At 52.0% G+C, this 12,551-nt stretch overlaps 3 protein-coding genes across 3 annotated transcripts; 2 read left to right on the forward strand and 1 right to left on the reverse strand.

The window, feature by feature from the left end:
* The first annotated feature begins 5,389 nt into the window (after window positions 1-5,389).
* Window positions 5,390-8,497, forward strand: CCDC84 (coiled-coil domain containing 84). The gene is made up of 9 exons (XM_030965025.1): window positions 5,390-5,685; window positions 5,780-5,945; window positions 6,016-6,078; window positions 6,230-6,294; window positions 6,429-6,534; window positions 6,881-6,911; window positions 7,281-7,361; window positions 7,579-7,711; window positions 8,178-8,497. Exons 1-9 carry the CDS (start codon window positions 5,390-5,392, stop codon window positions 8,221-8,223), a joined length of 987 nt encoding a protein of 328 aa, XP_030820885.1. The 3' UTR covers window positions 8,224-8,497.
* A 294-nt stretch (window positions 8,498-8,791) lies between these two features.
* On the reverse strand, window positions 8,792-10,636 carry RPS25 (ribosomal protein S25). Its single transcript, XM_030965026.1, has 5 exons — window positions 10,546-10,636; window positions 10,292-10,387; window positions 9,724-9,907; window positions 9,239-9,337; window positions 8,792-8,874 (listed from the first exon to the last, which is right to left on the reverse strand). The coding sequence occupies exons 1-4, from the start codon at window positions 10,546-10,548 to the stop codon at window positions 9,243-9,245; spliced, it is 378 nt and encodes a 125-aa protein (XP_030820886.1). The 5' UTR covers window positions 10,549-10,636; the 3' UTR covers window positions 8,792-8,874; window positions 9,239-9,242.
* Window positions 10,637-10,711: 75 nt separating this feature from the next.
* Window positions 10,712-12,486, forward strand: TRAPPC4 (trafficking protein particle complex 4). Its single transcript, XM_030964974.1, has 5 exons — window positions 10,712-10,904; window positions 11,021-11,195; window positions 11,269-11,372; window positions 11,465-11,591; window positions 12,009-12,486. Exons 1-5 carry the CDS (start codon window positions 10,730-10,732, stop codon window positions 12,085-12,087), a joined length of 660 nt encoding a protein of 219 aa, XP_030820834.1. The 5' UTR covers window positions 10,712-10,729; the 3' UTR covers window positions 12,088-12,486.
* The last annotated feature ends 65 nt before the right edge of the window (window positions 12,487-12,551 follow it).

Genomic DNA, 12,551 nt, shown 5'->3' on the forward strand with positions numbered 1-12,551 from the left:
TCACATTGCAAAAACAAGCCCTGCTTTCCTCTCCTCTCCTCCAGCCTCACACTTGTGACACAATCCCTTTCAGAGAGGGCAAGCAGCCTGTGCCCTGGGCACTGGCTGAGGCACCCAAACTCACTGCTTTTCTCCTCCTTGCCTGGCAGGAGACTGGGAGCATGCACTCCACTCTGCCATGTGCCATCTCTTCTTGGCAAGGAGATGGAGAGCAGGGCAGAGCCCTCTGTCCCTGGGGCAGTAGCTGTGCCAGAGATGGGATGCACATGCTGCTGGTGACAGCAGCCAGGCTGGACTCTGGAACCCCTGCGTGCATCAGTCAAAGCCACCAAACCCAGACACTGTGGCTCCTTACCCCGTCACTGCAATGTTACCTGACCCTACCCACAAACGTGGGATGCCAGTGGCATCAACACCCAGGAGGGTGGAGCATCCACTGGCCAATTTAGCCACAGGTCTCCTTCCTGGAGTCCTGTCCTGATCCACCCAGTGCTTCAGGAAGGTACAGAGAGGCGACACTAAAAAACTTGTGGGCCATTTCAGACTCTGTCCCCTATGGCTTTCAAAGTGGGAAATCAAAGGGAAATGATGTGCTTTGTTCCACGGGGGAGCGGCAGGAAAGGTGAGCAGAAACGAGCCTGGCGGAACCGGTCGCTTCAGTCCTCCGCTAGCTCACCTTTGAAGTGGTTTTAAAAATCAGGGAGGAGGAGCAGATATGAGTTCAGCTCTTTTACTGCAACTTCACAGCATTTGAAGACGTGGAGGGTAAGAGGCCACCTTTTCCCCACCAGAAAATAGTGTATCCATTCAGAGAGAAGAGAATACAGCTAATAAAACAGGCTGTGATGCTCATCAAGTACATCTGTGGCATTCTCACATCCTGAGGAGGCTGTGAACAGCTACAATGACAGCAGCATCCAGCTATGGTACCATCAAAGACACTTCAGTCCTTGGCAGGAATGACTGGGCACCCTGACACAGCCCCAGGTCCTGTGCCAGTGGATCTCTCACCACTCACAGCCTCCTCTCTGCATCACGTTCCCCATCACTGAGCTCGCCCTGCTGCCTCCCTTTAACAGAAGGGGGGGTCAGGGTTCCTAACCCTAGCCCAGCAAATCCTGGGAGCTCTGTCTTTGTTAGACAGCATCAGCTATTTACTGCAGCACAAGGAACTGAAGCAGTGCCAACAGAGCAGGAGTGGCCTGGTGTGATGGTAAGCCAGGTATCTACTGTACACTCTGTACTAGGAACAGGGGAAAACGGACCACTTAATTGGAAATTAATCTCTGTTCTACTACAAGGGGGGGAAATTATATAAACCCCATAGCTGCTTGGCATGACCAGTATCCTGAAGCGTCCCCATCACATCCACTGAGCTTGCTTCAAAACAAATGCCACTGGCTGGGCAAAGCCCAAACAAGACAGGATACCCTTGATACTCTCCTGTTGCCACAGACAAGTAGATGTTGCTCTGTACAAATTCAAAGCTTTCAGGGGCTGAGGGATGCCAGAGCCATCAAGCCAGACTCCTGTAACAACTCTGAACTGCAAGCCAAGTTATAGAGCTGCCCTGTCTTCAGGGGGGCTTCACACAATATTTTTCAAAAACAGGAGCAAATACAGTCTCTGGCTTGCTGAGAAGACCCAAAAAAGCACATTCACATGAAGCCATGGCTGAAGGCATATACCTACACCTTACATGCACACACAGAAGTCAGACACCCTGAGAAGCAACTGAGCACACTCAAAGTTAAGACTCAAATCTGAAATGTTTTTCTGAGGTGCCAGGAGGTGGGAATCGGCAAAGAACAAGAACTGCCCTTGATCCCAACCTGCAGCTTTACGTAACTTCCCCTGTAGTAACTGTGGTTGCAAGTGTGCAGGAGTAGGCAAGACCTATTTTCAGTTAAACTATCTCATCAATTGGCTTCTGTGCAGGTAACACTCAACTGAAAAGAGCTAGCTTTGAAGAATCCAGATGTCCTGAGCCAAGGCACCTCCAGCTTGTCACCCCTCTGTTTTCAGCTTCCTTCATTATGCAGACAGCAATGCTGGGTACTTTGGCCTTCTGCATCTGACAGTAAGTTCTCCCCTATCTTCTGTTCCACATTCTGAAGCTAGAGAGGGGCGAAGAAAATGATGCCAGAAGCATGAGCTCCAAGATAAACCATAAGGAACCGGCAGATTAGCAGATTTACGTTCAATTTGCCCCAAATCAGATCTATCAGTCTGATCAAAATCTCTCTCTGTGGGAATGCAGGGGTGGCAGGACAGCACTCAGGGGTTACATGCTTTCATGCAGAATACACAGCATTCAGACCAAGAAGATTAGGATTCAGTAACTGAATAGCCAAAGGTAAAATCAAGGCCTTTTAGCCTTTTCCTGTACTTCAGGGAAAAGTTTGTGGTTACAAACATAGTTAGGCTTTAAAACACTTTTAGGCTTTAAGCTGGAAAACCAACATTTCTGTTTCCAGTCTTGCTAGCTTCATTGAACAGACCAGGCAGACCACAGGATTCATTTCCTTCTTTACCGGTGTGTGTTATGGTAGCACCTCCAATCTCTACCAGTAAGAAGTAAACATTACCAAATGGGGGAATGCTTTCATCACTGCATCAGAGGGAGGAAATACTCACAAAGCCTTTTCACATCTTTTTTTTTGTTTTAGGAATGGTCTAAGTACAACTGTTTAGGACTTCTCTTGGTGGAGCACTGTATCATATTACATTATATCTGATCCCTCCCCTTCCCTAGTCTTGCTTACCTCTTCCAAACACCAGTACAGACTTCTCTCCTCAGAGAAAGAAACCCAGGGAAAGATGGGAGAAAGAAAACTGAGTAGCTGCAGCCTATTTATGCCACCAGCCCTGAAAGTTGTGCAGCTGCTTCTTATCTCCTTTAATGCTCTGTAATTAGCTTTTGCTCCAGAGCCTGCACCGAACTCCAGGGGTACCGTTTCCAAACAAGCTATAGGTGAGGTGAATTCAGTCACTCCCTGCAAAATGCCAGCTCACACGGCCTCTGGTGGCCAAGCCACAGGTTCCAGTTATCCTCCTGCAGCATTGCCAGCCTGCTCTTCTCAGGGCAGCACAGAGAACTGTGTTTTCCCGTGGACAAGTCCATCACCCAAACATTCCTGTCTTTTATTTACACTGGTGCCTCACACATTGCCCCACATGTCTTTAAAAGTCATACCTGACTAAAGAACAAGCAAGTTAAGAGACTTCATCTGCAAGCAAGGACTTACTATTGCAGGACTTCTTCTACCCCACCAAAATACTCACACAGTTCTGAGATTATTAAAGTAACTGTATTCAGTCTAGAACTCTCGAGAGAGTTAATTTCTGAGGTACCAAAGTTAGGTGGGTAGGGGAAGTGTCTGTGTGAAGGTGCACGTGGATTATCATAGGCTTGGGATGTTTCTGTGCCTCAGCTGATCATACACAGCTGTGTGAGGGCTTGACTCCAGCAAGGAAGGCAAAAGCAGCTTTGTGGTGTGACAGGTCAAGTGATATGTGGTAAATTATTAAACTATAATAGCCAGCTTGTTTGCAGCACATCCCAAGGTCAAATACCAAACTCCAGTCTCAGGAAGGGAAAAGGGCTTTGATTGGGGCACGCACAGAGTTTTTGAGGAAAGCAGCCAACCAAGTAGGTCCTGCTTGTACCTGAGGATCGTGACAGAGACAACAAAGTTTTAACTAATGCCTGAACTTTGTCACACAAGGTGGAAAAACCGTGGGTGGCTGTAGTCTTTTGCATCTAGCAAAAGCAAAATCATACTGATTGATATTTGTGGATTGCCTAACAAGAACTAAGCAAACCTTGATACAATACAAACTCCCACACTATTGAAGAGGCAAAACTGAGCATCCTAGATTCTCTGAGAAGATTTTCTTATCAAGAAAAGCTTGGTCTGGTGTTTGACTTATTTTTCAGCATCTCATCTCAAAAGACACAAAGGGTGAGAATAGTGACAGCAAAAACTGCAGGAACATTTGGCCCCAAGCCCAGCAGAGCAAACCTGCTGTGGGAAAAAGCACCTTTACCTTTTCTTTCATCAAACAGAAAAAAAACCCCAAATAACTCAAAGCCAAACCTTTGATGCAAGGGTCACAGAATTCACGCTTATGCTGAGAATCTCCCAACACCATGGCACTAACATTATGGCACAATCTTTTCCAGCAATTGCCAAAAGCAGCCTCTTTCTGTCTCCCTGTTCAAACGAGCAACAACTCCCTGATGCACTCCTCCACTACAAGCATAACCTCCATCCTCCTACAAAATGCTCAACATATGTAGAATCTGAAATCTAATTCCTGCTGGTACTAAGCCAAGGATGTGATGATTTTGGTTTGTAGCTGCTCTGTTTCCATCCCCATCACCCATCTCCCCGCTGTGCGTGCAGAAGAGTCATGGCGAGTGGGTGAACAGGATGAGTTTGTATTGCAAACATCTGTCCATGACACAAACCCAGTCATCAGGACACTGGGTCTACGAGATGACACCCAACGAGCAGGGATAGGTCACCCGACCAGACAAGAAACCGTTCTAATGAAACTGACCTAGCGAGACAAACAAGATAGGCTACCCTAACCACAGAGCCCTCAGCACGGTGTCCCACTGCTCAGCAATACCGCACCTGCAGCTTCACGTGGGCAATGACTGAGGCAGCAGCATCAGTGCCCAAGTAATTGTTATGGCCCAATTAACAGTTGCAACTTTCTCTCTCCCTGTTTTGCACTGCGCAGGGCAGGGTGTGTAGTTAATACCATCTAAGTCACTGTAGAAGTCACAGAATCAATTAGGCTGGCAAAGACCTCTGAGATCATTGAGTCCAACCTAGGACTAAAGACTACCATGCCAACTAGACCATGGCGCTAAGCGCCATGTCCAGTCTTTCCTTGAGCACCTCCAGGGATGGACTCCACCACCTCCCTGGGCAGTCCATTTCAGTATCTAATCACCCTTTTTCTGAATAAATTCTTCCTAATGTCCAGCCTAAACCTCCCGTGGTACACCTTAAGACTGTGTCTCCTTGTCTTCTCCTTGATTGCGTGGGAGAAGAGACCGACCCGCACGTGGCTCCAGCCTCCTTTCAGGCAGCTGTAGAGAGCGATAACCCCTGAGCCTCCTTTTCCCCAGGCTGAACAACCCCAGCTCCTCCAGCCGTTCCTCGTAGGACACCCGGTCAGACCCTGCCCCAGCTTGGCTGCCCTTCTCTGGATACGGGCCCCGGTCGGAGGCACGGACGGCGCCGCGGGCGAGCCCCGGGCACCGGGAGCGGCGGGGCGGGGTGGGGCCTGCGGCACCGGGAGGGGAGGGGCTCGGGCGGGGCGGGGCCGGGCCGAGCCCCTCCCCGCGCCTGCGCGGCGCGGCGCGAGCGCCATGGCCGTGCACTACTGCGGGCTGTGCCGCCGCAGCGCCTTCACGGGCCGCCGGCACCGGTACAGCGCGGGGCATCGCCGGCGGCTGCGGGAGGCGCTGGCCCAGCTGCAGGAGGCGACGGCGGCGGCGCGGGCGGCGGCCGCCGAGGCCGATGGGGCCGGGGCCGTGCGGCGCTACGACCCGGCGGAGCACGATGGGCGCGTGTGGTGCCCGTGCTGCGGGCGCGGCGTGCGGCGGCACGGGCGGCGCGGCGGGCTGGCGCTGCTGCACGCCGGGCTGCTGCGGCACTTGGCCGGGTGCGTGGACAGGAACGGGGCGGGCTGATGCTGCTGCGTGCCGGGCTCTTGTGGCGCTTGGCCGGGTGCGGGCGGTGCTGACGGTGTCCCGCAGGCCCGAGCACCGCCGGGAGACGGCGCGGTTCTGGCGGGAGAACCGGGCGGAGGCGGCGCTGCGGGAGCGGTGCCTGGTGCCCGCCGAGGAGTACGAGCGCTTCGCGCAGGCTCTGGAGCAGGCGCTGGCCGAGCACCAGCGACGGGAGGAGGAGCGCATCCTCCAGGTACCTTCGGTCACGTCCCCGCACCGGCCCCGGCCTCCGCTGGCCCCGCCTCACCGCTGTATCCCCGCAGATGGCGGCTGACATCCGGGAGGCCGAGCGCCGGCAGCGAGAGACGGTACGAGCCGCGCTGCAGGTCGGTGAGCTGTATCCTGCCCTGGCTGCACCCCGGCGGGGAGCGGGCGCTGCACCGCGCACCACCGGCACCCGGGAGGGGCGAGGGGCGCCTGGATGGGGGCTGTGCTCAGTACCAGAAATATTGTTCCTTTTTCCTGAATTACACTCAGCTTCAACCAGAGCCAGAACTCTCTGCAGGGCCTTCTGTCTGCAGGCTCCCCGCGGGACCTGAACGGTGAGCACCACTTTCTTCAGCAGTGACTTATGCATGCTTGAGCACGGGGAGTTTGACGCTGTCATTACCAGGGTCTTGCAAAGCTTTCGCAAGCTTCTGTATGCACTACAGTAAGAGCTGGCCTCTTATTTCAGGGACAGCTCTTGTGGTGCAGAACAGCCTGGTCCGAGCGGAATGAAGACAGGACCTGATTTAGCCTGGATGGAATCAAGCAAGGTTCTGACCTTCATTGGCCACCAGGTAGGGGTGACTGGCTAGCGAATGTGACTTCGATTTAACTGCAAGTCACCTACAGCACGTCACAACGCAGAACAAGAGGTGGTCTCCATGACAAAAAGAAACACTTTGTGGATTTGGGCGAGCAGCTAGCCTAGTTTCAGTTACCCAGGTTTAACTTTCATTAAGCAAACATTCTTTAATATGCTGTGGGGAAAAAAACCAAACTCTCTTTTAAAGAAGAGACGAACTTTCCTCTGCCTTTTTCTAATAGAACTTGATTCTGGAAGGGAATGAAGGCAATGCTCTTCTGCTCAGAAATACTCCTAAACACAAGATTCTCATAAGCATTTTATGTTCCCGTTAACAGGAAACAGAAGGGAAAGGAAATGTCCACACAGGTAAGTGCACCTGCATCATGACTCACCAGGCTGCTACCTCATGGCTTGCAAATGTCACAGGGATAACTCCAGTTTTGAAGCAGTTGCAGCATAACCAGAAGGTAGCCATAGCCACTCTTGGCAATATTTGACATACTAGAGAAGAAAACACATCAGCACAGTAAAAACTGTTGATGCTGCTGCTGTGGGGAGTGTATGATTTGGGGTGTGATCTGCCATGTCCAGCTCTTTTTTCTCAGAACACCCAGAGTTCACTTGGTCACTTGCTTGGTAGCACGAGCAGCAGACAGGGGGAAGAGGGAACATTTTTATTCTGTCACAGTTTAGGGTAACTTCAGTGGCTAAGTAAATATTCCCTGTGACTTCTAGGAGCAAAACCTCCGTGGCTAACAGAGGAAGAAGATGGAAGTAAACAAATTGGACCTTCCTATGAGGAATTTCTCAAACACAGTGAGCAGCTTGCACATCTTTTAGTTAACTTTACAGTCACTTTAACATGCTAGAGAACCAAAAGAAATTTGCAAAACTTTTGCTGAACAAAGTATTTGGGCTTTTGGGCAACTTGATCTAGGGGAAAGTATCCCCATACATGCTACAGGGGGTTGCAGCAATGTGATCCTTAAGCTCCCTTCCAACCCAGACCACTCTACAATTATTTTTTTTCCAGAGGAGAAGCAGAAGCTGAAAAAGCTCCCAGTGGAACGTGTTGGTGCCAACTTTGACCACACCTCTCAGACAAGTGACAGCTGGCTGCCTTCCTTTGGGCGCGTGTGGAATCATGGCAGGAGGTGGCAGTCCCGGTGAGCTTCAGCGCAGCACAGATGGGTGCCGGGGCAGAGTGTGGGGCTGCTGCCCATGCAAGCTATTCATGGAGCAGGCTCTGAGGGAGCAGCAAGCATAACTAGACATCCTTCCATACGAGTTACACTACACAATGCTTAATCCAGGCAGAGTATCATTCTTGTCCTGGAGCAGCACCACGGCCTGCGAGGAAGCGTGCTCATGGCTGCAAAGCCTGCACACATGAAGGCATCTGCCTTGTTTTGTTTGGCTCACCTTTTGATCCACTTACTGTCCCACTGGTGCCTTTTAATGTGCCAGAACTCTCTGTCAGCTAGCTGGAGCTACCACTGCCTGAGGTAACAAAAACACTGGGGGAGCTTCCATGCTAGAACACTACACACAGCACTTTTCTTACTTTTTCAAGAAGTGTTCATTATCTCTGTCTAAAGGCTACTGCAGTCTGACTTCTGTGCTCTCTTTCAGGCATCAGTTTAGAACTGAATCAGGGGAAAAGAAGGAAAAAAGGTGATCAGATGAGGAACACCAGACACCCAGCTCTGCTGTGGAAAGGCTGACTGTAGATGGCTGCAGTTTTGTTGCTGACTGTCCTGTAAGGCATCTGAGCATCACATCTAAAGCCACACAGTCAGGTCCTGCCAGCAAGGACAGGCTCCTGTGGATGCCTTATCTTCCCTGTCAGAAAGCCTACTCTGTACAGCAAGCAATGCCAGTGGCCTATGCTGAAATGGCACATCCTGCTAAAGGAAGAATTTTTGGTGAAATAAACTTTTTTTTTAAATGCCTCTCTGTAGACCAACTGAAACTCAATTCAAATGCAGGGCCCACCCTGCAGGCAACTAATGCCAGGTGTTTGATAATTTCATTCAAACTTATATTGCTTTCCTTCATTTTAACATTTATCCTTTACACTGTCTAACATCACTGGCTGCTGCAGGTGATGTAGAAGTTTCACTTCCCTTTCAGCAATACATTGGTGATACTAATAAAGACAAAAACTGGCTGCTACAGGACAACAGCCATAACCTCAACCAAAATCCACTATAAATAATGCATCAGAAATGAAACATACACACTGTTGAAAAATGAAGAAAAATTATAACCAATAATTTTATTGTGTGCATCTACATATGACACATTGTTGACGAAGTCACTGAAGAACCTGCAAAGCAAGAAGTCCCCAGTCAGAAATCCAGGTACAAGCAGGCTAGCACAAAGCAAACAGTCTGACAGTTTTATCCCAGCAGGAACACTTGGCCATGGTGCCATGTGGGAGCTGGGAGGACAAGTGCCCATTTGCCCTGCAGCCCACAGAGAGGGGAACAAATGATGCTTTCCCCATCCAGTGAGCACAGGGACAAAATGAGAAATTTAATTATAATTTAATTCTGGAATGCTGATGTTTCCAGTAATGTTCCCCAAGGAAGTTGCTAAGGATGTGAGCAAAATACTCTCTAGAAGAACAGCCCACCACAGGCATGTGGAAGCTGCCCATTACACATTGCACAGCTCAGCTCCCAGCTCACCTCCCTACGCGTCCTCCCCTGCAGCAGGCGCGTCTCCACCTTTCGTGTTCCGGGTGTAAATCACCTGGGCTCGGTGCTTGGACACCAGTTTGATCAACCCTGTGGAAAAACAAAATTACATCAGTGTGCATGTACTGACGGATGCCAGGGATGCTGAGGTCCCTCCTAGGGAGGCAGGGCAATGTACAAAAGGCAATAATAGGGGGTAGCAGCTTATGCAAGTCTTTTGTTGCCGTCTGGCTGCAGTTACATCACAGCCCATCCTTTTGGCAACGTTTTTCTTAGTACAGCAATGCCTGTATGCAACCAACTGCTGCTCCATACTTTGGAGCACTTCTGAAATGCAAGTTAAGGCAGTGGCTCTCCAAAAACAATTTATGCATGGGACAGTTCAGATGCTGCAGGAAGGCTGCTGGGCAAGCAAGGAAAACCAAACAGTCAATTCAAGCAGCTTTCTGTTTTTTTTTTTATTTCCGAGTGCTCACCTTTGCTGAGGAGCTCCTGGAGGGCAGCCCGAGCCAGGGAGCCTCGAATCTTCAGCCTTTCTGAGACAACTGCAGGTGTGATGAGCTTGTAGTTGGGCACTTCTTTGCACAGTTTGTCATAAGTGGCCTTGTCAAACAGGACAAGGTTGTTCAACTTGTCTCTCACTTTCCCCTTGGACCACTTCTACTTGAAAAGAGAGAAAAAACAATACCCCCCTAAGCAATCTTGTAAGCAACAACAAAAGGTGGAACTAAACGATGCCCCAAGAACTGCACCATCGAACGTTTCCGTATCGCATCCCAAACTAAAAGCCTAGTGAGATGCCCAAAATTGCCTCTGTAAATTAACGTCCTACGGATATTACCTGCAGTATCTAAAAACAAGAGGACTAAAGCCCCCTGTTACTCAGGTTTAACACTGTTATGTACAACTTGCTGGCAGACGAAGAGCGGGCTCCTTTAACAACCGGATGCCGGCCCCGCCTGCCCCTGCTCTGGGGCCCGGCCGCGCCACACGCGCCAGGCCCGGGATCCCGCGCGCTGAGCCCTCCGGCCCGCCGGCTCCCACCTTCTTCTTGGCTTTGCCGCCGGACTTGTTGACCGGGTCCTTGTCCTTCTTGGCGGACTTGCCCGCGTCCTTCTTCTTCTTGTCGTCTTTGGGCGGCTGCGAGGGGGTGAGAAGGATGGGGGGGTGAGCGGCGAGGCTCGGGGTCGGCCCCCCGGGCACCTCGCAGGGCTTCCCGCCGCGCTCACGGAGCCGCCAGCGCCCCTCGGGCGGCCCGGCCCGGCCCGCCGCCCGCCCCCCGGCTCGGGCCCGCTCACCATGATGCGGCCGCAGCTGCTCCGCAAGATGTCGGCGAGAAAGGAAGGGCGCGGCGTGGGGCGGGGGCGGGCCCGGGGCCGCTGCGTCACTGCCGGGGCGGGCGGGGCGGGCCCGGGGCCGCTGCGTCACTGCCGGGGCGGTGGCGCTGCCTTTGCCGGGGCGGGCGGGCCGGGACTCGGCGCCATGGCGATTTTCAGCGTCTACGTGGTCAACAAGGCCGGCGGTCTCATCTACCAGCTGGACCACTACGCGCCCCGCTCCGACACCGAGAAGACGTTCAGCTTCCCGCTCGATCTCGTCCTGCGTCCGCACGACGAGCGCGTCGTCGTCGCCTTCGGGCAGCGGGACGGCATCCGCGGTGCGGCGGGTGGGAAGGGCCGGGCGGGGCCGGGCTTACTGACGGACTGACTGACCGACTGAGTGACTGACGGACTGGCTGTCTGTCTGACTGACGCCGCCGCGCTGTCCCCGCAGTGGGTCACGCCGTGCTCGCCATCAACGGCGCCGAGGTGAACGGTCGCTTCACGTCGGACGGGAAGGACGTGCTGGAGTTCCTGAGCAACCCCGCCAACTACCCGGTGTCCATCCGCTTCGGCCGCCACCGGCTCTCCTCCAACGAGAAGCTGATGCTGGCCTCCATGTTCCACTCGTGAGTCGGGGAGCCGTGACGGACGGGGGGCGCGGGCAGGGCGGCGAGGGGCGCTGAGGGCCTGTCCCCGCAGGCTGTTCGCCATCGGCTCACAGTTGTCACCCGAGGTTGGGAGCTCCGGGATCGAGATGCTGGAGACCGACACCTTCAAGCTGCACTGCTTCCAGACACTGACAGGTACCGGGGGAACCTAGGCACCGGCACCGCTCTGCTTCTCAGGGCTGTCTCCGTGCTTGGCCTTCCTCATGCTCCTGCCATTATGGTTCCAGGGATCAAATTCATGGTTCTTGCTGACCCAAGGCAGACAGGGATAGACGCTCTTCTCCGCAAAATCTACGAGATTTACTCAGACTTCGCTCTGAAAAATCCTTTCTACTCCCTGGAGATGCCAATAAGGTAAGGAACAGCCCACTTTTAGTAACCTGGCTGCAAACCCCTCATTGCTTTCTGCCTGTACTGTAGCAAATGCACTCCTTAAGTAGCAAAATTGGCTGAGGGAAGGGGAAGGAAGCTACATTACACTGCTGCAGAGAGAGGACACAGCCCTGAGCTCTTTCCAGTGCTGGTTCTGCTGGGGCAATGGGAGGTGCTCTTCCTTGGTACAAACCCTGCTGTCCTACCATATATTCAGGCCTACATAAGCAGCTTTAATCTTAACTAAGGACCAAGTCAGACCTTGACAGTAGTCATGTCATAATTTCTTGAATTTCTACTTGAAGGATGCAGAGCCAAGGATGTGGAGATCCTTTGTTAGCTTTGTTAACTCACTTCCATAGGTAGAAGTCATCCCTTTTGCTTTTCTGACTATTTCAGGTGCGAGTTGTTTGATCAGAACTTGAAGCTTGCTCTGGAGGTGGCAGAGAAGGCTGGACCCTTTGGACCTGGATCATAGAGAAAGCCTTGCCTGTTGAGGAGATTCATTCGTCTTAAGAGCGGGGCCTTTCTCTTCCCTGGCTGGTCTCTCACAAAGCTTCCCTCTCCACAGTAGAGACTGCACATCCCCAAAACACACTTCAGTATCTCCCAAAATAGCAGTTTATCCCCTTTGTTGTGAAACTTACCTTAAAGAGATTCCTTAGCACTGTTTACATTGGGCCACAGGGCCTTACTTTGCTGTTGCAGCTCCGCTGCACTTGGCTGAAGGAGAAGGTGCAGGTCTGTGGCTTTCCCACAGTCAGTGCTTTTCTTTCCTGTCTTAAATGTACATAGGTATTTTTCCTGTATAGCTCGAACTTACAGTCTTGCAGAGGGTTTCTGTATAGAAGTAACAAGTGTTTACTAATGAGACAAATGGCTGTTTGCTTTCTGTTGGTGGGGACATTGGCAACTCAAGAGGATACCTGGATTTGGGTGGTT

The sequence above is a fragment of the Camarhynchus parvulus genome, chromosome 24 (genome assembly GCF_901933205.1).
Source record: "Camarhynchus parvulus chromosome 24, STF_HiC, whole genome shotgun sequence".
NCBI lineage: Eukaryota > Metazoa > Chordata > Aves > Passeriformes > Thraupidae > Camarhynchus > Camarhynchus parvulus.